This window comes from Punctularia strigosozonata (genome assembly GCF_000264995.1).
Source record: "Punctularia strigosozonata HHB-11173 SS5 unplaced genomic scaffold PUNSTscaffold_1, whole genome shotgun sequence".
NCBI lineage: Eukaryota > Fungi > Basidiomycota > Agaricomycetes > Corticiales > Punctulariaceae > Punctularia > Punctularia strigosozonata.
Window position 1 is genome coordinate 1,986,569 of NW_006767433.1, and position 23,592 is coordinate 2,010,160.

Below are 23,592 nucleotides of genomic sequence, written 5' to 3' on the forward strand. Positions count from 1 at the left end.
CTCGATGCCGACACCCAGATCGAACTCCCCGTCGACGGCGAGCGCACCATCCGCCTGACCGGCGCCAACACCGCGCTCGTCGTGGTCGACATGCAAAACTTTTTCCTCCACAAGGACCTGCGCGACCATCCGACGGGGATCGCATGCGTTGACCCGCTGCTCGCCGTTGTCCCGGCTTTACGCAAGCACGGCGTCCGCATCATCTGGCTGTGGGTCCTTCCTGTCCTCGTGCATTGCGCCCGACTTATCATGCCAACACCAGCAACTGGGGCCTCACCCCGCAGGAGCTGCATACCCTACCGCCCTCTCTCGCCCGCCAATTTTCGCGCTCTTCTCGCGGTGGCTTCGGCTCCCCTCTCCCCGACCCTTTCGGTCCCCTCCTCATGCGCGGCTCATATAACGCCCAGCTTTACGGACCTCTCCAAGACCTCTACCTTGCCGGTCACACCGCCGGGACTGACGTCTGGATACACAAGAACCGCATCAGCGGCATCTGGGGCTACCAGTCTGCGCTCGACCTCTACCTCAAGGAGAACGGCATCCGGAGCCTGCTCTTCGCTGGCGTCAACGCCGATCAGGTTTGTCCCGTGTTCCTGTGTGGGAGCAAACAGTTGATCCCCCAGCGACAGTGCGTGATGGGCACCTTCTCCGACGCCTACTTCCGTGGCTACGACGTCGTCATGCTCCAGGACGCGACCGCCACCACTTCTCCAGCAGGCGGCCTCGAAAACGTCCTCTACAATGCGGGTGTACGTCCCTTCACGCATTTCGCTGCCACGCTCGAGTCTCATCGGCCATGCAGAGCTATGGCTTTGTTACAGATACCAAGCGCGTCGTAGAAGCTCTCTAACGCAGTGTACACTACAATGTATCGATGAATATGGAGCAGCGACGAATCGGAAGAGCGATCATCAACCAAGCGCGTTTATGTCTCATACATAAAATGCGGACCCCGGGCCCCCGACCCGAGCCTCTCCCTAATGTCGTCCGTTCGAGAATCTGTGTACCGCCAACTCAAGGACCACTCGACCGCCCGCGGCCATGACTACAACTGTACTATTCGCAGCCCGCTGGCAAAACGCAAACGCTGATCTCTCCCGACAGCATATAGAACGAGCCATGGTATCTATCATCACCGATTCAACGTCCTCGCGTAACCGTATGGCGAATCTCTCTCTGAATCCCGGTATTGGGTCGAGTACCCCAGCGGCCTTGTTGACCTCACTCGCTCGCACCCCTTGACTGACGGCGCCGTCGCTCTGCCCCCGCCAGATCTTGACCCCCAGATGGACATTCCCGTCGACAACGAGCGCACCATTCGCCTGACCGACAGCAGCACGGCCCTCGTCGTCGTCGACATGCAAAACTTCTTTCTCCATAAAGCCCTGTTCGACCACCCGACGGGTCTCGCGTGCGTCGATCCCCTGCTGCCCGTCGTTCCAGCCGTGCGGAAACGCGGTGTGCGCATCATCTTGCTGGACTTGTACCTCCCAGAGAACGGTATCAAGAGCTTGCTCTTCGCCGGCGTGAACGCCGACCAGGTACCGAGTTTTTGACTTTCCTGTCCTAGGTCATAACTGACAGACACCCGCGCAGTGCGTGATGGGCACCTTCCCCGACGCCTTCTTCCGCGGTTACGACGTCGTCATGCTCCGCGACGCGACGGTCACCACTTCTCCGGAAGGTGGTCTCGAAAGCGCCCTCTACAACGCTAGCGTATGTCCTCTGTCATATCCAGCGTGGCGTACTCTTACGGCTTCACCAGCTCTACGGTTTTGTGACGGACACGAAGTACTCCAGTCCGCAGAAAGTTCATAACGCAACGTGAATTGTAATGATACATCGGAGGAGTAAACAAAATACCAATAAGTATGAAAAGCGACACTCGATGGAGCGTGTGCTCAGTATCGTGTCCGATTCGTCCTTGCCTGCCCGTCTCTACTCCGCATACGCAAACGCGTATCCGTCCGAAAGCGGTCTATGTCCCGTCGACCCCGACCCGGACCTCGGCCTCGTCTTCACGTTCAACACCGTCCTACCCGAATACTTTCTCGCCAGCCCGGTCGCTCCGCCCGCGTCGTCGAATCCCTCGCCCGAAATCCGCCCCAGAGCCTCGAACGGCTCATGCACCGACGCGGGCGGCGTCGCCAGCTGCTGCCGCATTCCGCCTGGCGGCGGGCTTCGCAGCGGGCTCCTCGGCTGAATCGGCGGCGGCGAACCGAGAGACGCCGCCGAGAAGCGCGCCAGATCGCGCGTGTCGATGAACGGGCGCGGGCGCGGCACCGGTGCGTGCACACCACCGCCCACCGTGTCCTGCGACGCGTGGAACGGGTCGTTCGCCGCCGAAGAAGACGAGGCGGTCGACGGCCGCCGCCCGTGCCCGTGCCCGTGCCCGTGCCCGTGTCCGGAGCCGCTGTAACGCGATGGGCTGGACCCGCGCGAGCGCGAGCTCGAGCTCCGCGCCAAGCCGACGACCACGTCGGGCGTCCCGCTGTGTGCGCTCACGTACGCCGCGCTTGTCGACGTTAGTTCCTCGTCCGACCCGTCTGACGCCGTCGCCGCGCCGGGCACGACGCCTACGCTCCCCTCCGCCGAGCGGTGGTCACCGGACGGGCCGTCGAACCGCGGCGGCGCCACCCGTCTCGCACTGCTATGCCTCACGTGGGCCGTCGCCGTCGCCGTCGCTGCCCCCGCTAGCAGCCGCTGCCGCTGAACGCGCTCCGCCATCGGCGTGCTCACGGAGACGGGCGTAGGCAGCTCAGTATGCCGATCGTCCGGCGTCCAGCTGTGCTCGCTCGCCGAGGTACCGAGGTACGGGTCGCTGAATGGGTTCGCGCCGCCAAGTTCCAGCGGGCCGCTGATGAACTGCCTGCCGGGTGGGGAACGTCGACGGCGGCGAAGGACGAGACAGACGGCGACGGTGCCGCCCACGATCACGAGTGCGATGGCCACGAACACTCCCGCAACCGCGCCTTTGTGGTTCCAGAATCTTACGATCAGGCCATCGTCAGTCCGAAAGTCCGTGATCATAGGAACGATGTCGCCCACTCACGAGTTTTGGTGAATAACCGCGGCGGAGTTGGAGGACGTCGTCGGATTGAGGCCGATCGTGGTGATGGATGTAACCTGGCCATCGGCCAAGGTGGTCGCGACCACTTCCGTCACGGAAGCAGGCGTCTGCACGGAGATATGACCCCTGCTGTCCGTAGATGTTATTACCACGACGGCCGAGGACGATGCACCGCTGCTTTGCACCGGGCCCTGCCTCTCGGCTGCAGAGGACGAAGCCCCGGCGCCTGAAGAGCTCTGGCCAGCGGAAGCCGAGCCGGGACTGTGTGGCTGCGAACCAGACGATGTCGTGGATCCCGACCCCGGTCCCGACGCAGACCCGCCGGAGCTGCTCGATCCCGCGGCTTGCGTTGCCTTCGTCTGTTGCACCGGGCCCTGGGTCACATGCGAGGACGGAGCGCTGGAGACGGACGTACTCACATCGTTACTTTTAACTGACGTTGGTTGGGCAGCCTCCGAAGTGCCCCCGGTATGCTGCGTGCTGAACGTGGATGAAGGGGAAGACCCATGGGTCGACGTCGGAGCAGGGGAGGGAGGGTCCGATGAGGAGGTGGTCGGAGACGGTTTTGACGACTCTGTGCTCGTCATCGTCGTGCTAGCCGATAGTGTACTGGCTGGGGTCGACGTAGTCGTCACGGGAGGTGAAGTCGATGTCGTCGACGAAGAGGTTGACGTCGACGTCGGAAATGTCGAGGTCGTTGAGTGGTGTGAGCCCATTCTCTGGGGGCTAGACAGCCGATGAGCTCGACACTGTGCCCGACGTCAAGGACACGAATCCTTCAAAGAGAGGCGCCGAGGAAATCCGACCGGATACAGCTCGATTTAAACTATGATGTACGAAACATCAAATGATCGAGACACTTCGTCACAGCCAGGTGCACTCACGCGCAAGGAGGGGACAATGTCTGATGGATCAGAGCATGCAGATCTTGCAAGGGGGAAGAAACAGCCAAAGGCAGCGCAAGTTAACGGCAATCCGGAGCAGACAAGGAGCGACGGCGGCTCGAGCGTACGACCCAAAGCCAGTAGCGAGTAAAGACAGCTGGCCGTGATTGCGAGGCCCGGTGACCTGGCGCGCGGGGTCGAGCAGGCTGGAGAAGGCACTCGGACACCCGTTGTCAATTGCCAGCGCGACCCCATGGGGCCCCCACACCAGAACAAATGCGAATCACATGGAGGACCAATGGTGTTAGCTGCCTTTGTACAAGGAATACGGCTATTAGCCAGGAATCTACTTGTAGTAAATCACGGCTATTTAGCCAGGACTTCGCCCGAGGCTGTACTGCGACCCTGCCGAGCCCTGCCGCCCATTACCAATCAATGCATGCCCATTTCGGGCGTCGGCTAATGCTCCCTCGTGCGAAAGCGGGCTCGGGGCTTGGGTCCCGGGGTGTTCTCCGTGGGAATCACCCATCAGATATGTCCTTCTGGGCCCTCCGAGTGTGGGAATTGGCCTCTGATGTCATCGGAGGCCCGATATCAGGCACGCCGATGCTTCTGAGAAGCATTCCCAGGCGGTAGTGGTCCTCCGAGGTGGCTGGCTGCCTAGCGTACACCTTTTGCGGCCTGGTATAATAACAAAAGTTGTATTTATCTGCATATAGAATACTATGGTGTAATATTTTTGAGCATAGCACTCACGGAAGATTACCAAATAAGGAAATACTCGATGTGGAATCACAGAATATGTGTTTCCTGCTTGCAGACAGATTACACAGGCGGGTCTAAGGTTCCCAGTGAGTTGATTGCACTCAGAAGACATGTTCCCATAGTTACAGTACAGGTTAATAGGGAACTAATATGTTAAAAAGGCGAAAATAGGGATGGGGAAGACAGAAACATGGAACATGATATACACACCTAAGGGTGGTGTCATATAGTGACTAGAAGATAGATAATGCCTGTATTGGTGTATGAGGAGGTTTTTAAGGGGTATGGGGACAGATTGAGGCGTCGATGAGAGGGAATGTGTGGAAGAGGTGTCAGAAACAGAGATAGTAGAACAGGAAGTGAACATAAGATGATAGGGAGACAGGTATGGCTTCCCTGACATGATATTACATAACACATACCTTAGATACGAAGGACTGACGGTGGGGAAATGAGAGACGGAGTGAAAAGGGGATGGGGAGGCCTAATCTTCGAGATAGCTCGTGATCGGCGACGTGAACTTCGGATATTATTGCAGAATCAAATTCTTCGGAGAAATCGGGCTCTAGAGAAGCCTGAGATTACGAGAAAAGGTGGGAAACTCGTTGAGTAATGGAGGGGGGAGGGGGAGGGGGAGAGGAGGGGGGATTTCTATAACGGCTGGAGATTACACCAAACGTGTGTAGGAGCATGTTAATGACCTAGAAATGATATCAGATATCAAAAACGAGATGAGGTTTATAAGAGGGATGCGTTGGGGAAAACAGGGGGGTAGAGAGGCAAAAAGCGTGCTACAGGCAAATGTACGGGGAAGGATAACGACAGAAAACAGACAGAGAACATACCTTAGCATCCCACAGATATAATACCCCAGCAATAATACATCTTAGAACGTCCTACGTGTCAGTATACAACGTTGACTGCGATGAACCCAAATCGTCGAAAAGCGACCGTCGAGCGTCAACGAAGAGCGCCAGCGGATCAACCAAGATGTCATAAGAAAGCCAAAAATCGTAGCAGTCTATAGAGCCAATAAATATGAGAAAGCGTGCAGTGTAGCATGAGATATGCCCGGAACAGTCGGCGACAGGGTGTTGGTGCAGTGAGCTGCATGAGGCGCGGCTGTGTTGATGTTGTCTGGCTGCACAAACTCATCACCTGGACGGTGTCTTTCCCTTCCACTGGCGATATCTCATGCTACACTGCACGCCTTCTCAATATCTGTGGCTCTATCTACTGCTATTATCTCTGGCTCTCTTCTGACACCCTGTCTGACTCGCCGGCATTCTTCGTTGACTCTCGATGACCGACTTTCGATGTTTTGGGCCCACCACGATGAAGTGTGCATACTGCCACGTATACCGTGCTATACCTCACCAAAGCTGCTGGATTATGATTGGGAGATGCTAAGGTATGTTCTCTGTATGTTTTTTGTCACTATTCGTCCATGTACATGTCCCCGTGCCACATTCTTTCCATCCCTGTCATCATGTCTACCCCGGCCCATCCTCCCTATTAATCCCATCTCGTTCTTGATATCTGGTATTTTTTACATGCCCTAAGCCTATTCCTGAAAGAATTTGACGTGGTGTTCAGCCGTTGTAGAATGCCCCCTCCCTCTCCTCCTCACCCTCCTCCCTCTATTCCTCCACGAGTTTTCCACATTTTTGCGTCATCCTTAACTGACTTAGAACCTATTTCTCACGCAGATTACGATTCTGAAATAATATCCGAGGTCTCCTTCGCCGATCGCAAGTCATTTCGAGGATTGTGTTGTCCCGTCGACTTTTCTTTCCTTCCCTCGTCTCCGCACCGTCGGATCTTCGTATTTGTAACATGGAGTGTCCCCCTACATTCCAGGTAAGCTTCCCATGCCGCCTCATTGTTGATCCTTCCCTCCTGGTTTCGTCATCTCTGTTTTTGACGCCCCTCCTTCATATTTCCTTCCATCGACACCCCATTTCGTCACCAAACCCCCTCAAACTTTCCACGTGTGTTAATGAATGTATTTAACGTCCTTTGTATGCTATATGATGTCTCTTTGACCCTTGGGCAACATGGCATATAACCCTTCTCACCCCACCGCATTTTCTTGCATTTTGGGTGTTCTTCTGCTTATTAACTTGTCTTCTAACCTTGGGTACATTTGATTGGAATGCAATATACATGTTTAAATTTATCTCTCCGCTGAAGTAACCAATCTGGAAGCAGAAACCGCTTGTTCTGTGGTCCCAAATCGAGTATTACCTTATTTGGTAAGTCCCCATAAGTGCTATGTCCGAATAAAATACACCATTGTATTTTGCATGGAATTATCTACAATATTTGCTATAATGCCTCGCCATGAATCCGGTTCGCCAAAGGGCTGGCAGGCCAACATATGCATGGGACACAGCCACTGCTACCCGGGAGGAGCACTACCACCCGGGATTGCTTCTGAGAAGCACCGGCGTGCCTGATATCGAGCCGCTGATAACATCAGAGGCCGATTCCCACACAAGGAGGCCCGGGAGCCGAGCCCCGAGCCCGTATTCAACGCTTTCTCACGACTGAGCATTAGCCGACACCCCAAACGGGCGTACATTGATTACTAATGGCCCGCAGGGCCGTAATACAGCCTGCGGACCAGTCCTGGCTAATTAGCCGTGAGTTACTACAAGCAGAGCCCTGGCTAATAGCCGCGCTCCTTGTACAAACACAGCTAACACGGCTGGGAGGACCGGGGTCACCTGCGATGAACACTCGCACTAGAAGAAGCAGACAGTTCGTTCCTGCGCGCGGGATGGATGCGTACAAATGGCCCCGCGACGCTTCCTCGAACTCGAAGCAGGGCGGGATATCGATGGCCTGCGGAATGCATTGGGCAACCCGGGCACATATGAGAATCTAGTTTCACGCCAGTTGCAGAGCCGTGTCCCGAACTACGACGACGGAGGCAGCTGTGCCCGAGAGGTGGTGGGAAGGTGCGAGCTCAAGCCCGGAGTAACAGAAGCGTCGTCACATGGCTGATGGTGGATGCTCCTCGGTCGGGCGAATCAAGTCTTGCGGGGTGCTCGCACCGTTCACCATCGTCGTCATAAGTCATGGCATTGCTATGTAGCAACGATCTACAAATACACCGGTGGTATCGGGTCATGTGGATCGACAGAAATACAGTGGGGGCTTTCTCTAATGTCCCCTAAAAGCACAGGTACTGTGTCAATCGTACATCTTGCACTCCCGCGGATGTTGCTCGCGAATCGCCGACGGCATCTAGAACCAGCCTACAGATGGCGATTGCTCGTTGAGAGTGCTCGAACGAGAACGGGTCATAGTTTTGGGCCGAATCTGCATTCAAACCGTTATCAGCAAGGCACAGGTCAACAAGCGCACTATGCACATACATCTAGCAAGGTTCGCCGAGAATACTTCCTCGTCAGTGTCCGCGTGCCATCTTCGGGTGAGCTCGCCGCCGCCTCCGATTCGTCCAGTATAGCATCCAAACCAGGCCGTGGTGTAACGTCGTACGACGGACTGGGTGGCGGAGTGCCCGAGAGCGACGCCGAGCGGTTGTGAGACGACACGGACGGGGGCGGCGTCAGCAGCTGCACGTCTTCCAAGGCCATTTTGGGAGGAGGCTTCCGCATGGCACTGCGCGGCCTGATAGGCGGAGGTACATCGCTCGCACGGTGCTCCATGGACATGATAGGGGGCGGCACCGCGACGACCGGCGCGGGGTCATTGAATGGGTTCGCGGGAGCAGGGTCCTCGAATGGATTCGCCGGCTTGCTACCACGCGCGTAGAACGAGTCGGAATCGTCGCCCGGTAAAGACGGGCTATAGCGCGACGGACTGGATTCCCGCGACGGACGAAGGGCGGACGCGGGTACCATGGTGGTGGCCGTCTCATCTCCGGGATAGACCGTTGCGGTACGTGGCGTCGGCGGAAGCGAGCTATCGATGGCCAGCCCAACCGGTGACGCGGCCGAGTTATAATCGCTGAAAGGACCTTCGTACGATGTCGGCGACACCACCCGGCCACGGTCCACCGAGGACCGGGCCATGATAGGCGCATGGTATGCTTCGGACATTGCACCTTCATCGGTGTGGGCGGCGCGGTAGTTGGAGCTGTTAACGCTCTCGCGACGATTGGCGAAAGGGTCCGTAAGCGAGGCGTTCCATGGGACAGGCACCGGCCAACTGACGACTCGGCGCCCAGCACGACGACGCCTGTTTCGCCTCGAGCAGTAACAGTAGGTCCCGAGGCCTAACAACGCCAAGGCGAGAAGAGCGACCACAGTGAATACACCTGCGACGGCAGCTTTGTTGTGCAAGAACCCGTTGCTATTGGTATACTCAGTTAATTCGTATGAAGCGATATCCAACAGTAGATACTTACGTGTTGTCACGAAGTGCGGATGATCCATTCGTAGATGAGGTGACACTCGGATTGGCAGCGACCTGGGTGACAGAGGTCACTTGACCGTCCGGCAGCGTCGACGGAGCTACTTTAGTAACGACGGCGGGCGTAGAGACCGTCGTATGCCCTTTACTGTCCGTTACGGTAGTCACGACGTCACTGCTGAACGTGGTGTCCGCAGATGGAACGGGAGCTTGTATGCGTGCGCCGCCCGAAGACGAGATGGCAGATTGAGCCTGAGTCTCGGAAGAACCTGCCCGGCCTGCTCCGGAAGACGGCGCCGACGGTTGTTTCCCGGATGCAACCGAAGTCGTTCCGTCTCCCTGCGTCACGCTGGCACCAGTTATTGCCTGTTGCGAAGCAGATGGCAGAGGGGAGCCAGTAGGTGCTGCCTGGGACGACGGGGTGAGAGATCCAGCGTTCGCGGGCGCGGATTGGCTCTGGGGAGCTGTCTGCACTGGCGCATTCTGTGGCACGGATGTCAACGCTGGAACGGAGCTAGCGACGAAGGTGGAGCTCGCGACAGGCGCAGAGCTTGCCACAGGAGTCGTGCTCGCGACCGGCGTGGACTGAGCATGCTCGGCCGTGGATGCTGGAGTGGACTGCACAGAACTCACGCTTGTACTTGATGGTGCAGATGACGCGGACGGAGAAGAAATTGCAGCAGGCACACTCGAAATCGAGGTAGTACTCGGGGTCCCGGACTTCGTGGCAACGCGAGCAGAGGGGGACGAAGTGACGGCCGCGCTTTGCGAAGTGGCTGGACTCGACGATGCAGCTACAGTCTGCGCGGCGGCCGATGACGTGAATGCAGGCGACGGAGCTGATGAAGATGACTGCCCAGCAACGGGGCTAGAGGGAACAGCAGACTCCACGGCCTTGTTCAATTTGACGCTGGTTGATGCGCTGATGTATGCTGAGTATATGTCGAACTGCCCGAGGCATATGAAGCGACGCTTACGCCACAATCTTAACAGAGCTGGGGGACGCTGCCGGTGAGGCCATGGCCGGTGTCGCTCTCGCGTTTGTTGGCGAGGGAGCAGCGGAGGACGGCGCAGTAAAAGAGGAGGCTCCAGACCTAAACGTCAGAGGTAAGCCATCCAAGAGCTCTTATAACAACGTGGAAACCCCGTACGATGGTCCAGATACAGATGCAGAGCTGAGTATAGCTTCTGTCGAGCTAGCGCCGATCCCAGGCACCGTGGCAGATTTCTCCGGCGCACTCAATGAAATGGACAGAGAAACGGTGGCGCTAACGGATGGAGACGCCGCTGCCGATGGAATCGTAGAAACAGACGCTACAGTCGAAGGGATTGCGTCGGACACAGCCGAAGCTGTACCTGAAGCCGATGACACTGGCGAATCCGTACCGCTGACAGCGACGGATGCCCTCGCAGAGGAAGCCGAGACGGAGCCTGTAGAAACGGAAGGGGCAAAAGACTGGCTGGGTGTTGAAGCTTGAAGAGACATCGACTGCGATAGCGCACTCGACGGTGTGCTGCCGGTTATCTGAAGTTGAACGTTGACGTTATATGCCCTGCGGCCAGATTGTATTGCACGTATGACGATGCTCACCGATTCGCTAATAGTGCGGGACAAGCTGGCCGCAGCAGATGCAGATATGCTCGTCATCTGAAACCCATTGACTCGGCGTCCGCCTCTTTCCGTCGCAGAGGACCTTAGAGGACTGCAGGGCGAAAGGTGGACCTCGTCTCCTTCTGGTCGTTATATGCATCCTGCAGCTACAGATTCCGTGAGACCGGGAAATTCTCGCGAGTCTCGGAACGATTCTCACCGCTTCGGGAGCCATGGAGGAATCTTCTCACCATGCCGGTCTAATCGAAGCTGGTCATCTGAGAAAGAGATGATCCGGCATACGGGTCAATGTAGATTCTAGGAACGGCCTGTTCATATCAGTCGGTTAGGCTAGCGCGCGCCCGCCTAAGAATGAAATCAGTATTGATCATGTCACGTGCCTGCCTTTCTGAGCCTCCGGAGACACGACACGTCGACAAGATGGCCGCCCGACTTCCGGGAATCGCGCCAGCGATAAGGATGATTGGCAAGCTGCGGCGTTTATGAGAATCGCTGAGAGAGGTCAATCCGCGCGTTGACGAAGTCAGGAAGAGTACCGGCGTGCACGCGGAGGGCTTTCCGGAATAAGGTCACACGGAGCGAGTGCATAGCGACGCAAATATCATCCGTTATTGAGGGGACTGAATTACAAATGGCGAGGTACTAGTGGACAATGTAGTTGAGCAAGCAGAACTGATGTGAAAGACCGTCAGATCGTGAGTAGACTACGATGATTGGTATACGCACGGTGCGGAGTGAGAGCGTAATCGGGTATAGCATGAATAGTGGTATGTGAACGTGAACCGGGTAGGGTACAGAGGGCATGCGGCAATAATCCCAGGGAAAAAGCGACACTGAAACATCGGCCGCGTGAGCACTCGACACGGCTAACGGCAGAGATCCTCCGACTCACACATGTCTAAACACCTCGAAAGCGTCCGGTTGTATGTAGTGTACGTCACGATGGAAATCTTCAGCAACATCTGTGGCCTGTGCCAGGAATCTTCAGCTTGACAATGCCCTTCTTCGGCCTCCGGCTGAGTGATCCAAAGCTGAGGCTGGAAAGTCGACTCGAGCTATTTACTCGTCGAAGTGCCCGGTCGCCGTAACTGACGCCGCTGCCTGCCTTTTCTGGGTCGAGCACACCCGATTCTATGGACAGCAAAATGGACCGTGCTGCAAGGAGGAATGGAGCTTCTACATTGTCACCCGTCAGGGATGACACCTCTAGGAAGTGTACATCTGCATTGACACATCAATCGCAAAGCATCGGACGTGTCACGGTGGACGCTTACCGTTGTCGGCCGCCCATCGGCTTGCTTCCGACCACTCGACTTCGCGATCATCTTCTCGATCCGACTTGTTACCAACAAGCACCGTAACCAAATGAGGGCTTGCCAAAGCTCTGGCATCCGCAAGCCATCGAGACAGATTCGCGAAAGAATCGCGGCTAAGACGCAGGTGAGCACTTCGGAGAGCGTATGATATCGTTTCGGGAGACTCGCCTCGTTATGTCATAAACAAGGATAGCTCCCGCTGCCCCTCGATAGTAGCTGCGCGTCACCGAACGGAATCGTTCTTGGCCGGCTGTGTCCCAAAGCTATCGGATAACTTCGGACCGGAACTAGCATGTGGTTGGGGGGCGACAGACCTGTAGCTTTATCCGCTTCTCGCCTAGTTTTAGTGTCCTGCTGGAAAACTCGACACCAATGGTATGCTGCGAATGATCTTTGACTGGACCCGGTACTTGGTGAGTGTCTAGACAACGTCCGGCTCCGGGAAACTCACAGGAGTTGTGCGTGAAGTGATGCAAGAGGCAGGATTTCCCAGATCCAGCTTCACCTAGACGGAGAGCGTTTAGCAGGAGTCAACTTTGGAGAAAGAGCATGCGCCAACCAATGATGATGAACTTCATAAGGAAATCTGCGGACACGCGACGGCGTGAGTCTATGTCAACTTGAGACCTAACCGACGCTCGTACCATAGGTCTCCAAAAGCTCAGTAGCATCAGACCCGTAGTCATCGAACGCCATGGCGGGACTCGGGAGAGAGGATAAGCAACCGCCGACATCCGTGGACGGTGGTTGTCCCAGGCCGTGCGTCATCCTGGGAACATATTCAACCGCTCGGGAGTCGGAACACTGCCACACCGGACCCAGTCGTCTCGATTTTCTTGGTGACTTCAAATTATTTACATCTCACAAGCATTGACAACCCGGGACTACCACCCTTTCCACGGAACCCAAACATCCACGACTGCATTTCCTCCTTCTATGCCGCTGTCAACCACGTAATACCATGGGTACGCCGCCAGGGTGAGACAAGCATGCTGTCCGACAACCTGCACCACGCTTCCAATCTGCAGTGGCTCCGCACCTGAACTTGTCGGCCGGAGAATACCATGTTCCTGGGACACCTTCGCCAGCTTCCACGGGAGGCCTATGACCTCGCCGTATCCGCCGCTCGGCCCCGTATCCTTGCTCATCGCTATGGCTCCGGCGTCACAAAGTGCTTCGTCGACTCCTCCTTCGCCTCGGCCAGGATAATACGATATCACTGTAGTCACCACACGCTGTGCGATCCGAGGGTGATCCACTAGGCTGGTATGCACCTGTTGCAGATCTAGTAAGGGATAATTTCCTGACGAGCCGAGGGTTAGGCGGTTTACAACACTACCGTTATGCCAGCTTACCTGCGTGGAGCTCCAGTCTTCCATTCAACACTGCCTCTAGCTTCGCCTTCGTCTCCGCGGATGCTGCATGTGCCGTTGGTGTTGAACCAACAGACAATACGAAAGGATCAGTCCGAGGCTGCGCTCCTGGAGATCCAGAAAGAATAGCAAGCGCCAAACCAGCGGCAGTGTTCACAGCCTCTACTTCAGACGACAAGAAGCTAGAAGCCTCGTCGAGCGATGTTGAGGCATAGGAGTTCCCAGCATGACAGTAGAACCCGTAAACTTGGATAGCCGGCGAGAATAGCGCCTTCTGCACGACTGTCTCGAACCTCGCGGAACCAGGAATTACGCCCGCCCGTCTGGGCGATGGTCATCTCAAACACTGCTGGCGTTAGATACGCGACTCACTTCCCCCCGGCGTCGACTTTGACGAACACTGACCAACTTCCCGGCGATGACCTTGCAGACTCGAATCGCTCTAGATGCTCTATCTGATCCGTGTGGTCAATCAGCAATCGCACTACAGCCCCGTTCGACGCCAGTGTTCCTCTGATTGCGTCCAAATCCGCGATTTTATTCGGCGCTACGGGGAGACCGTACAAGATCTAGCGATCTCATCCATTAGCAGCGGCCAGATAACAAGGATACTCGCAGAGAACGCACGTCAGTGACTGTTCCATCGGCCACGAGCCCCGATTCGAGTATCTTCCAGGCCTCCATCAAAGTGGATACGACCACGGCCGATGTTGAATCCACTGCAGTCCGCAACTGCAACCTTGTTCCTTCGACAGTCTAGGATCAAGGAATCAGCTCCGGAGCGATCAACAGAGAGCGCGAGACGTCTCGAACTTTGTGCGACTTGACATGCGCCCTGAAGCTCGTAGCCCATTCTTGCGCCTTCCGATGCATGCTTGCGCAGTTGGCGGCGAACACGGCGCGATCAATTACCAGGGCAGGTGTTCGGAGTGCCGTTAGCGGCTTGCCTGCGTATTCAGCAGCCACAGCATGCTTGTCTGGCAGAGATGTCAGTCTATACGGCGTCGTCGTCTGTTGCGCTTGGTTCGAAGTCATGGTCAGCTACACGAGCGCATACGACAGCGCCGATAACTATATCGCAGCAGATCACATGCTCGTGCCGACGGCCAACGCGTTCCGCGATCGGGCTTCCTTCATGCTTTGGGCGGTCTTGGGCGCGCCGTTGTAGCGATATCAGACACCGTTGAGAAATCAATGTCGGATGCACACAGTGACACTAACCAACATGTCGAGCGCGCAACAACCTCAATCCATCCCCACACTTGGGCCAGTTCACCCTGATTTCGTCGACAAACTTGTTCCCGAGTACGTTGCGTTCCATAACGAACACCTGACCAGCCTGCCCGCTCTCCCCGAGTTACCTTGGGACCCTCGGTTCCGTTCCTTCCCCGCACCTCCGGGAAATACGCCCCCGCAGCAAGTCGGCAGCATCAAAGACATCTCCCTTTCTCGCTTCAAGATCCGAGTTTTTACTCCCGATGGGCCTGCTCCAACCAACGGATGGCCTGCGCTCCTTTTCTTCCACGGCGGAGGATGGACTCTCGGTAATATTAACACGGAGAACAGCCTTTGCACTATTCTCTGTAATCGTAAGCTGCTGAGATCACTCAAGCGGAGTTCACGCTGATTCGTATCAGGTGCGCGAGGCGTGGTAGTGTCGGTTGACTATCGTCTCGCTCCCGAAAACCCATATCCAGCCGCTGTAGAAGACTCGATCGAAGCACTCCGATGGCTTTACGAGAAGGGGCGAGATGAAATCGATGTTGATTCCTCACGCCTGGCTGTTGGAGGATCTTCCAGGTAAGCGGTATACCAGGTTCCTACGTGTGCTCAGTAGATGAATATGCCTCAGTGGTGGAAATCTCGCTGCCATCGCAGCTTTGAAGGCAGCGGAGATGCAGCCGCCCATTCCACTTATCTTCCAGATGCTCATTGTCCCAGTGACCGATAATACGGCATCGGAGGATGGCACGCCCCATGCATCGTGGGCCGAGAACGCAAACACCGCCTGGCTCAACATCGCGCGGATGATGTGGTTCAGAAGAAACTACTTGCCTAACCCCGCAGACTGGACAAGATGGGACAGTTCCCCTATCTTTGCACCGGATAACTTGATCCAGAAGGTTCCCACGGCTTGGATCGCTTGCATGGAGTGCGACATCCTGCGAGACGAAGCCATTGCGTACGCCGATAAACTACGCGCTGCCGGTGTTAAGGCCCACGTCGAAGTCTACAAGGGAGCACCACATCAATTGATGGTTTTAGATGGTGAGCTTCATTGCCTCTGGAACATGTTTGAGGACTTGCGATATATCATACTTATTCACAATCTATCACGGGTACAGGGTGAGTACATCGGCCATCGTGCCGCGACGAGCATTAACTGGTATCTCAGCGTATTGGACCTTGCCAAGAAATTCGTTGCGGACGCAGCGCAGGCACTTGCTAATGCTTTTAACACTGCATCATGATGAGTACAAGGTGAGAGCCTTGCAATACTGTCACAAGGGACAGCAGAATAACCACGACACCTGTGTTGATCATGCCGACGGGGAATAGGGGGGCTGCCGCGATAGCGATCTGCCCGATGTTTTAGTGTCGTGGTTGATTCTTGAATGTCTGCGATGGTGCCCTGACCGCGTACAAGAAAATGCGAATGATTTCAATGACCTGCAACGGCCCCTGATGTTAGTGACCCTAATCAAGCACTCGGGCAACGCTACTAGATAGAGCCAAAACGGGGTCCGAATTGATTGCGTCCAATCGATCATCATCTACAAACGGAAAGTCATCCGAGGAAAGCGGATTGCATGTTCGATAGGTTCGACATGAGACCTGCCTCCGCATACAGTTTCCTCTTTTTGGTCAGAACGCAGCCTGTCCAAAGACATATCTCGGTGTACCCTATAGAACCTCAGAGGAGTTTAGTGCCATCTTAGGTGCTTCTTATAACGTGAAGTATCCGATATCACTGCAGTGCCTGCATGAAGGCATCGGGGATGAAGGTGGCGGTAACCTGCCTGCCACCAAAATAGCGGCCGTTGAGTCCTTCGATGGCCTTTTTCGCGGAGTCAACGGTGTCGAATTTGACATATATTTCTCCCTGGAGTTGGTGTCGCTCAGAGCGTTTACGAACAATATCACGGCATATGACGAACCTGGGACTCTTTGTCGACCTTGATGAAGTTGACCATGCCGTACTTGTTCTCGCACTCAACCTTGACATCATCTGCCAGATCCTTGTCCCAATCCTTTTCAGTTTCCCTAGTTGATAGTGAGTAACAGCGAGAAACCGCATCGGAATTCACATACTCAGCGGGATCGAACATGTTCTTGAGAAGCACCGACTTCGATTGCAAGGTTTGCGTGATGACAGGCTTGGAGCTACATGGACAGCATCAGCGTACTGCGAGCCTGTACACAAGCTGAGCACATACACCGTCTCAACTGGAGCCCGAGCTGGTTCAATTCTGGCAAGCTTCTGCATCAGTGCTTGGCGTGATGCTGCATTCAGATTACCGCCTGATCAACGAATATCAATGCGTTGTTTTCGAGCCAAGTCCAAAGGGGATAACACTCACCATTTTCTTCGAGAGATTCTTGCTGGGTATACTTCACGGTGCCCTTCTCGTGCACTGTGTTGACGCGCAGCTGGATGACGGTGAGATGTCTGGATACTACGCAATGTACGTCGACATACTGTTCTACCAGCAAGCTCGAACCCTTCCATCTGCTCGAGAGCCATCTTGGCATCCTCGGCTCTCTTGTACCTGGGTCAACGTCAATCCACGCTCCCAATGTAGACGTGTTATTGCGCACTGGATGAAACAGTAACCCTTGCTGCGACCGGTCATTGGGTCTCTATGAAGATCCACAAATTCCAATTCGCCGAAAGGCTCGAAGACCTGCTTGATGTCGCTTTCTGTCAAGTTAAAGTGCAACGAACCAACGTAGAGTCTAGGGGAAACGGTATGATGAGCATATTAGTAATGACAGGAAGAGCTGAAGCGTACTGTCGTGGACCATGAGTGCCGCTCACGCCTGGAGGCAGATTGAGGCTCCTACAAGTAACATGAATAGACAGTCTAGAATGAATGGTGATCTCCTACCCGTCTCCAGCATGTGTGCGATTTCGCTCCGCTTCCGTATGCTGTACTTTGATCGGAAGACCCATAACCACTGTGCCACTCAAGTTAATCGCTTGATCCACGAGTTCAATAGTCTTTAACTCCACGTAACCGATCCTATGAATATTATTTGATATATTATTGTGATGCATGGAAAATTTGATTAGCGCACCCTTTGGAGCGTCTAGAAAGCCGGTCCGTGACGATCCTGGCATCCATCACTGTGCCTTCGCCGAGTTTGTCCTCGAAAAAGTAGCCCAAATCACGGGCGGTAAGGCGAGCAGCCAATTGCGACACAAAAACAGAACGAGCTTCGGAATCATCTTCCTTCGGTTCTTCCGGATTGTAGTCTTCGGGTGGGGCTTCGTATGTCGGCGAAGGCCGCCTGAACGAGGTAACGTTAGCGAGCAGATAGCATATCAGGACTGTAAGACCGTACTTGATGGGTGGAACGCTGCGTCGCGGAGGGGGTGGAGACTCCCTTCGTCGGCGATAGCGAGGGTCGTCAAACTCGTCCCGAGGGTCTCGAGCCCGTCTACGATCCTTGTCGTCGTGCCTGCGATCCAGCTCGCGCGAAAGCTCTCTGCGGTCCGATACCGCCCTGCTGCCGGAACGTGAACGAGGAAGGGCATCTGCCGGCAAGGCTGGCACATCTTCGTCGGGCTTCATCCTCTTCGAGCGATCCTCGCCGTCTCCATCTTCTTCCTCTCTCCTACGACGCCTCTCGCGGTAGTCTCGTTCATCCCTGTCCCGGCGCTCTCTCTCTCTATCCCGGCGGCGTTCCCTGTCCCTATCCCTGTCACGGTCTCTGTCCCTCTCACGTTCCCGGTCACGATGCCTGTCCCTAGACCTGTCCCGGTCGCGGTGACCGCGTTCTCTGCTCCTGCGGCGCTCATGCCCCTCATCGCGATGTCTGTCACGCCTATCTCTGTCGCGGGAGTGAGAACGGTGAGACGAACGTCTGGTCCGCATCGTGTCGGTCGAGCGATTGCGCACCCTGGGGTAGAGAAGGGTGAGTATAGGCATCATTGTATTGGTTGGCTGTACCGACGATTTGCGGTCGGGCGACGTGGGATCCACTGCCATGGCGTCCGACATGTGTGCGTGCTGAGAAAGGGGTGAACGCGCTCGCAGAGGAGGAAGAAAAGGCAAGGGGCTGGTAGTGCAGCCGCTTTAGGGCCGGGTTCCCAGGACCTTGGAACGTGGGCAACGTTCGCCCGCTTCTCGACCGCTTATGGTACGTCCTGGCCCTCTTCTGTCTCATCGGGCGCTCGCTTTGACCCGTCCTGCGACGCGCTCCATGCTGCTTGGTCCTGGCTGACACCCTGCACAGGCCGCCACCAGGTCACCAGCTGCGGAAGCGGCGCATCCGACATGGCCGTCAAGGACATCGTCCGACAGTACGAGCGCTCCCTCTCGATCTCATCTCGCACCGCAGGCACCCAGGATGCCGAATACGAGACTGGCCACGAAGAACGGCCCGGAATACCACCTCCAACTCCTGCCCGGTTTCTGCGTCACCCTCTGCTACGTGAGCCGCAGATCGCTTCCTCGCGCAATCCAGGTCCCGAAGTTACGGCGGACGCGAGTGCTGACGAACGGGCATGGCTGACTATACCGCACGACACGGATGAAACAGACACGACGAATGATACCTTGCAATCCCATACAATACCCGGTCTCGGGTCGAGTAACGATGACCTTACGATCGAAGACCTGTCTACATCCATCAATACCAAAGCGTCTACTTCCACTGCAATCGCCGGTTACAAGGCGGAAGACGAAGACGATATGATTCCTCTTTTGCCTGTTAGAGGATCTGACCTTCGCTCTCGGGTCCCATTCACACATCCTCTCTCGCCGACATTGGAAGCGGGCATGAGCCAGGGAGTTGGTGCTATCAATGTTCCTGCACCGACGGCACCTACAGCTGCTCAGACACGAGATAACCCGACACATAAACCCATTCCCTTGACCACCATCTTTTCTCGAAAGGCTGCACCTCTCTATCTGCCTAAACTGGACAAGGTCATTTCTCTTTTGCCTAAGCCCCATTTTAGACTGCCCCCCAGCAAAGTGTCGTCAAAACATGGCCAGTTGTTCCCACCCATGGACTTGCTGGCTATGTCAGGTCGCTCAGTGGAAGACCTTGAGAATAATCACCAGGTCACACCCAGCTGGAGGAATAGGACGAGTATTCTTTCAGGGCTTGTGGATATAATCGTCGGGGTTGCCGTGCGTTACATGCTCTTTATGATACTTGATGGGAATGGCTTCTAACCAAAGTGCAGAGCTCCAGCGCTCTCGTGACGTTCTACAGCATCCAAGGCCTTGTCAACACGCTGCAGATATTTGCTCTTCTGCTCAGCACTCTCAGTAGGAACTTAGGTCACTGATTGCGATGACGCAACTGACCGCCTGTATAGCATTTCGAGGTACGGATCTGGAGGATAAATGGCGACAACTCTTCCTGGGCACAATGTGAGTGACTTTCGTGTTCACCGTGCTCTCGCATTGACTCTTCGGTTAGCCCCAATGTCCTGGCGCTGAACTTTGCTTCCACTCTAACGCAATCACTGATCTTGCTCATGATCTTCATGGCCATCTCGACGGCTCTTCTCTACTATTTCCATCGAGCAACGAAGCTCGTCAAACGATACAAACGCCTAGAGGGCTTCCAGAAGGTCGAGCAGAAAGGAGGACTTATCGTGTTCGTCACTTTTTTGCTCACCGTGCTATATCTGCCTTTGAGTACCATGGCGGTACATGTACGTTTGTCAACTATCCCTTCGCTTGTCGTGTTCATGCCTTGCAGGTCCTTGTATGGAGCGATGACCTCTGGGCCGTTCCTAACCCATATACAAATGCAACGACCTATCCTCCAGTGGTACCATCTTTGGGACCTGCCGACGAATGGAGAGAGCCACTCGATTTCTGCTACACCACAACAATGAAGCGGAACGAGATAAACTTCGCGCCTCTTGTCGTAATCCTTTCCGCTATTGTGTTCGGCCTGGTATGTCTCGGTTGCTTCCTTATTCCTGTGATCATGTTTCGATGAGTGTTTCGAAAGTATACAGTATGGTTTCCAATACGCCTACGTCAAGTCGTGGAGGAAGGCATTCCGAAGGTTGACAAGTACACCGAGTTGGGAAAGTCGCGCAGCCGCAGTGATATGGACCGTGAATACCAGCGACTTCTCGAACGAGATCGTGGTCCCTTCACCTTCCTCTATAGCAGTTTGTCATTTGTTTGTGGCTCCGTCAGTTAAGTTGACACGGCAGTCTTGCACAGGTTTTCGTCGCGGATATGCCAATTTTGAATCCAAGTATCTCTTGGCGAAGCTCAGCTCCTTGCTCATCATCGCTGTCGTGAATCCGAACAACTGCCTCTTCCGGACTTTGAACCATGCAACATTAGCTGTCATCAAACAGTCGCTTTTACTTGCGGCCACCATAATCTTCTTGGGACAACAGTGCTATCTACGCCCCTTTGTGGATCCTGTCAACAATGCTAGCGAAGTTGTCTCCAGAGTTAACTATGTTGTCACCGCTTTCATCGCATTATCGGTCACACTTCAGATACCCGGCTACAAGATACTCAACGGACCCATGCTTTATCTGTATGGCATCATTTCGATCCTTTGATCTAGAAGCTCACGAAAGACTGCAGTTTGTATATTTTAACATATGTCCTTAGCGCATGTGAGGGTCAACAGTTGAGGTTCATGGCTTCTCGCTCATTGTTTACAGATTTTTTAATCGTCCAAATCAGCTACGTGCAGCGATTCATCAAGAGTAAGTGTTCACGTTGAGCCAATAAGGGGATGATTGCTCATTACGGCTAGTTGTGACCCGGCGCGTCGATTTCAGTGAGTCCATGATAGATAATGGAAGTTCAACATACAACATACTGAACGCGCGAAGGCATTGACATATTTTCACCGCGGTATGTGCGTTTAGCGAGTATGGTCCCCGTGTGTTGAATTTTTCATCACGCTGCGCAGGCTCGATATATCCGCCTCGTCACCTCATACGAGACGGCGAATATGGCAAGAGGCCATCTCAACCCTCATCCTCACGAGCGAGGAGTGCAAGATTCCAAAGGAGCAAGACATGACATTCGCTCAGGCTCCAGATTCCGAATACCCTCCGTATCTGCTCAACTTCATGAGGACCGTAGGTGAACGCCATGTAGAGAATTTGAAGGTTTCGTCTTCATATTCTGTTGACTCGACTCTGTGGCCTAAGCCGTCGTCTAGATATTACGCGAAGTCGGGCTTGATTCATATAATCGCGCACTTGCAGTATTGTATGGACCCAATCACAACCGGTTCAGACGTTTGGTCGAGGACATCCAGCGCAACTACTTAGGCCCGGATAGTTACTGGAGGGATCCGGGTATACCTCCCAAACCAGGTTTCACCAGATACTTCGGCAATTCCTGGTGGATTCCCTTTCCTCCCACACTGGTGAGTGAACTCGTACTACTTGCCAAGCCAAGAGGCTGAGTAGTGGTAGGTGATGCGATACGACGACGGTCCACTTGTGGTTCTTCAGGATCCTGCGCATCTCCGGCTATTTCGAGCCCAGAACTCCACTGAGGACATCTTGCGCCGGAAAAGAATACGGATGGCGCTCCGCTCTCTTCACGGACAGATAGTGACATGGCCGTATACACATGTTCAGGCAAGGGTCACCAGTACTTACCATGTGAAACCGGTGCTGACACTCCACATCCAGCCCGTAGGTGTAGGCGGATGGATGCGCAGATGGCGCTACTCTGCCGACAAGACAACTAGGTTCGAACGTTGCGTGTTTGTCCTGAAACACCGAGGTTGCCTTGTATTCGAGGGATCTGACTTCGGGTCCGGTTTTGACGTGTGAGTTAACAGCACAGAAAGAACGCCAGCCCCGACCTGATAATTCAACAGGGAACTGAAGTACACACATGATATTAGCGTTAATGGCGATATCATCGGCATCACTGATGATTACGAGCTCACACCGCAACTGGCACAATTTTTGACGCTTAACGAAGCCCTCGTGGAATCTCTCGTGGAACGAGTTGACATCGTCCTGACTCGATACCGCGAGGTATACTGGAAGGAGTGCCAGTTAAAATCGCAAACTATGTCATATCTCTTCTTGGCTTTCGTATACGACCGCCCTCGGCATCCAGCTGGACTCGCCGAGAGCTCCGTGCAGCACGAGCGGAATCTGATCCTGCGCCAATTGATGGTAGGGAGCGAGGAAGTGTTCAAGCTCACTTGCGACCGGCTGGCTGCTGTGTCTGAGTCAAGATTGGCTACTTGGTGGTACATCTTCTGGGTGTGTATCCTGCTGAGAATGCTCATTTCATGTAACCTCTGAGACTCTGTGCAGGATGACTTGTGGAGGCGCAATCACGATTCAATCTCGGGTCTTCAGACACATGCCTCAGACTTCGATCCGCATTCTCCTACTTCCATAGCATATTCGCCGTTACCACGGCCGGCGTTGGAAACATTCCTCACACAGCGTGGCTTACTGCCACGCAAGAATGGCTTCTTCCATGCCGGCTTTCTAAACAAGATCTACCTCCGTTTGAACGACATCGCATTTCAAGGATCTTCGACTGTGAGTATGATGTACTGGCTTATGATGCTCCTTCCTTCTGATTGTTGTCCAGGCGTTGATACTACACCTGGGTGACAACAAGTCTGAGCTCGACATGGCGGAAGCAGACCGGGAAACGCTCGCCGCACCTTCCAGCTTGGGTACAGGTGGTGGAACTGATCACGATGACGAAGATTACTCCAGACCGAGGCCAACATACCGTTGGGAGGGAATCTTTAGTGATACTCCACACCATCACCGCCCAACCTTGCGAGCAAAACTAATGGTGGCGTTGGGAATCTCACCTCGGTGGCCAACTGCGGAAGTGTCCGCGGGCTTATCCCTCGACGTGCGATTGGACAATGGCCGATATATCCTGCTGCACCGCGGTAACGAATCTGATAGTGGAGCTTCGACCTATACTACTACAGCTTCAAAATTCATATGAAAGGAAACGATACTATA

General features: G+C 54.7%; 8 protein-coding genes across 8 annotated transcripts; 4 read left to right on the plus strand and 4 right to left on the minus strand.

Moving 5' to 3' along the window:
* Nucleotides 1-18: 18 nt before the first annotated feature.
* On the plus strand, nt 19-850 carry PUNSTDRAFT_140241 (Isochorismatase hydrolase; the record flags this gene model as incomplete). The annotated part of the gene is made up of 4 exons (XM_007378636.1): nt 19-209; nt 263-578; nt 630-749; nt 803-850. The coding sequence occupies exons 1-4, from the start codon at nt 91-93 to the stop codon at nt 848-850; spliced, it is 603 nt and encodes a 200-aa protein (XP_007378698.1). The 5' UTR covers nt 19-90.
* Nucleotides 851-1,134: 284 nt separating this feature from the next.
* Nucleotides 1,135-3,429, plus strand: PUNSTDRAFT_48704 (Isochorismatase hydrolase). The gene is made up of 4 exons (XM_007378637.1): nt 1,135-1,541; nt 1,597-1,716; nt 1,766-2,989; nt 3,053-3,429. The coding sequence occupies exons 1-3, from the start codon at nt 1,287-1,289 to the stop codon at nt 1,826-1,828; spliced, it is 438 nt and encodes a 145-aa protein (XP_007378699.1). The 5' UTR covers nt 1,135-1,286; the 3' UTR covers nt 1,829-2,989; nt 3,053-3,429.
* Nucleotides 3,430-7,971: 4,542 nt separating this feature from the next.
* On the minus strand, nt 7,972-10,588 carry PUNSTDRAFT_129452 (uncharacterized protein; the record flags this gene model as incomplete). The annotated part of the gene is made up of 5 exons (XM_007378638.1): nt 7,972-8,046; nt 8,103-9,042; nt 9,098-10,024; nt 10,080-10,196; nt 10,254-10,588. The coding sequence occupies 5 exons, from the start codon at nt 10,586-10,588 to the stop codon at nt 7,972-7,974; spliced, it is 2,394 nt and encodes a 797-aa protein (XP_007378700.1).
* A 714-nt stretch (nt 10,589-11,302) lies between these two features.
* PUNSTDRAFT_48706 (ras-domain-containing protein) lies at nt 11,303-12,765 on the minus strand. Its single transcript, XM_007378639.1, has 9 exons — nt 12,675-12,765; nt 12,590-12,616; nt 12,482-12,535; nt 12,345-12,427; nt 12,199-12,293; nt 11,989-12,143; nt 11,607-11,935; nt 11,441-11,547; nt 11,303-11,386 (listed from the first exon to the last, which is right to left on the minus strand). Exons 1-7 carry the CDS (start codon nt 12,724-12,726, stop codon nt 11,667-11,669), a joined length of 735 nt encoding a protein of 244 aa, XP_007378701.1. The 5' UTR covers nt 12,727-12,765; the 3' UTR covers nt 11,303-11,386; nt 11,441-11,547; nt 11,607-11,666.
* Nucleotides 12,766-12,851: 86 nt separating this feature from the next.
* On the minus strand, nt 12,852-14,492 carry PUNSTDRAFT_48709 (uncharacterized protein). Its single transcript, XM_007378640.1, has 5 exons — nt 14,217-14,492; nt 14,031-14,159; nt 13,776-13,972; nt 13,386-13,726; nt 12,852-13,333 (listed from the first exon to the last, which is right to left on the minus strand). The coding sequence occupies exons 1-5, from the start codon at nt 14,436-14,438 to the stop codon at nt 12,915-12,917; spliced, it is 1,308 nt and encodes a 435-aa protein (XP_007378702.1). The 5' UTR covers nt 14,439-14,492; the 3' UTR covers nt 12,852-12,914.
* A 136-nt stretch (nt 14,493-14,628) lies between these two features.
* Nucleotides 14,629-15,753, plus strand: PUNSTDRAFT_117462 (lipase/ esterase; the record flags this gene model as incomplete). The annotated part of the gene is made up of 4 exons (XM_007378641.1): nt 14,629-14,992; nt 15,041-15,203; nt 15,256-15,671; nt 15,704-15,753. The coding sequence occupies 4 exons, from the start codon at nt 14,629-14,631 to the stop codon at nt 15,751-15,753; spliced, it is 993 nt and encodes a 330-aa protein (XP_007378703.1).
* A 618-nt stretch (nt 15,754-16,371) lies between these two features.
* PUNSTDRAFT_129456 (splicing factor CC1-like protein) lies at nt 16,372-18,199 on the minus strand (the record flags this gene model as incomplete). The annotated part of the gene is made up of 11 exons (XM_007378642.1): nt 16,372-16,506; nt 16,562-16,667; nt 16,716-16,787; nt 16,841-16,925; nt 16,985-17,054; nt 17,104-17,173; nt 17,223-17,360; nt 17,417-17,464; nt 17,513-17,647; nt 17,703-17,915; nt 17,970-18,199. 11 exons carry the CDS (start codon nt 18,197-18,199, stop codon nt 16,372-16,374), a joined length of 1,302 nt encoding a protein of 433 aa, XP_007378704.1.
* Nucleotides 18,200-19,408: 1,209 nt separating this feature from the next.
* PUNSTDRAFT_58299 (uncharacterized protein) lies at nt 19,409-23,575 on the plus strand (the record flags this gene model as incomplete). The annotated part of the gene is made up of 18 exons (XM_007378643.1): nt 19,409-19,765; nt 19,822-19,906; nt 19,957-20,011; nt 20,061-20,298; nt 20,346-20,546; nt 20,604-20,769; nt 20,825-21,152; nt 21,203-21,234; nt 21,283-21,327; nt 21,378-21,401; nt 21,457-21,478; nt 21,537-21,738; nt 21,792-22,001; nt 22,051-22,231; nt 22,280-22,412; nt 22,464-22,860; nt 22,915-23,148; nt 23,201-23,575. The coding sequence occupies 18 exons, from the start codon at nt 19,409-19,411 to the stop codon at nt 23,573-23,575; spliced, it is 3,285 nt and encodes a 1,094-aa protein (XP_007378705.1).
* Nucleotides 23,576-23,592: the final 17 nt, after the last annotated feature.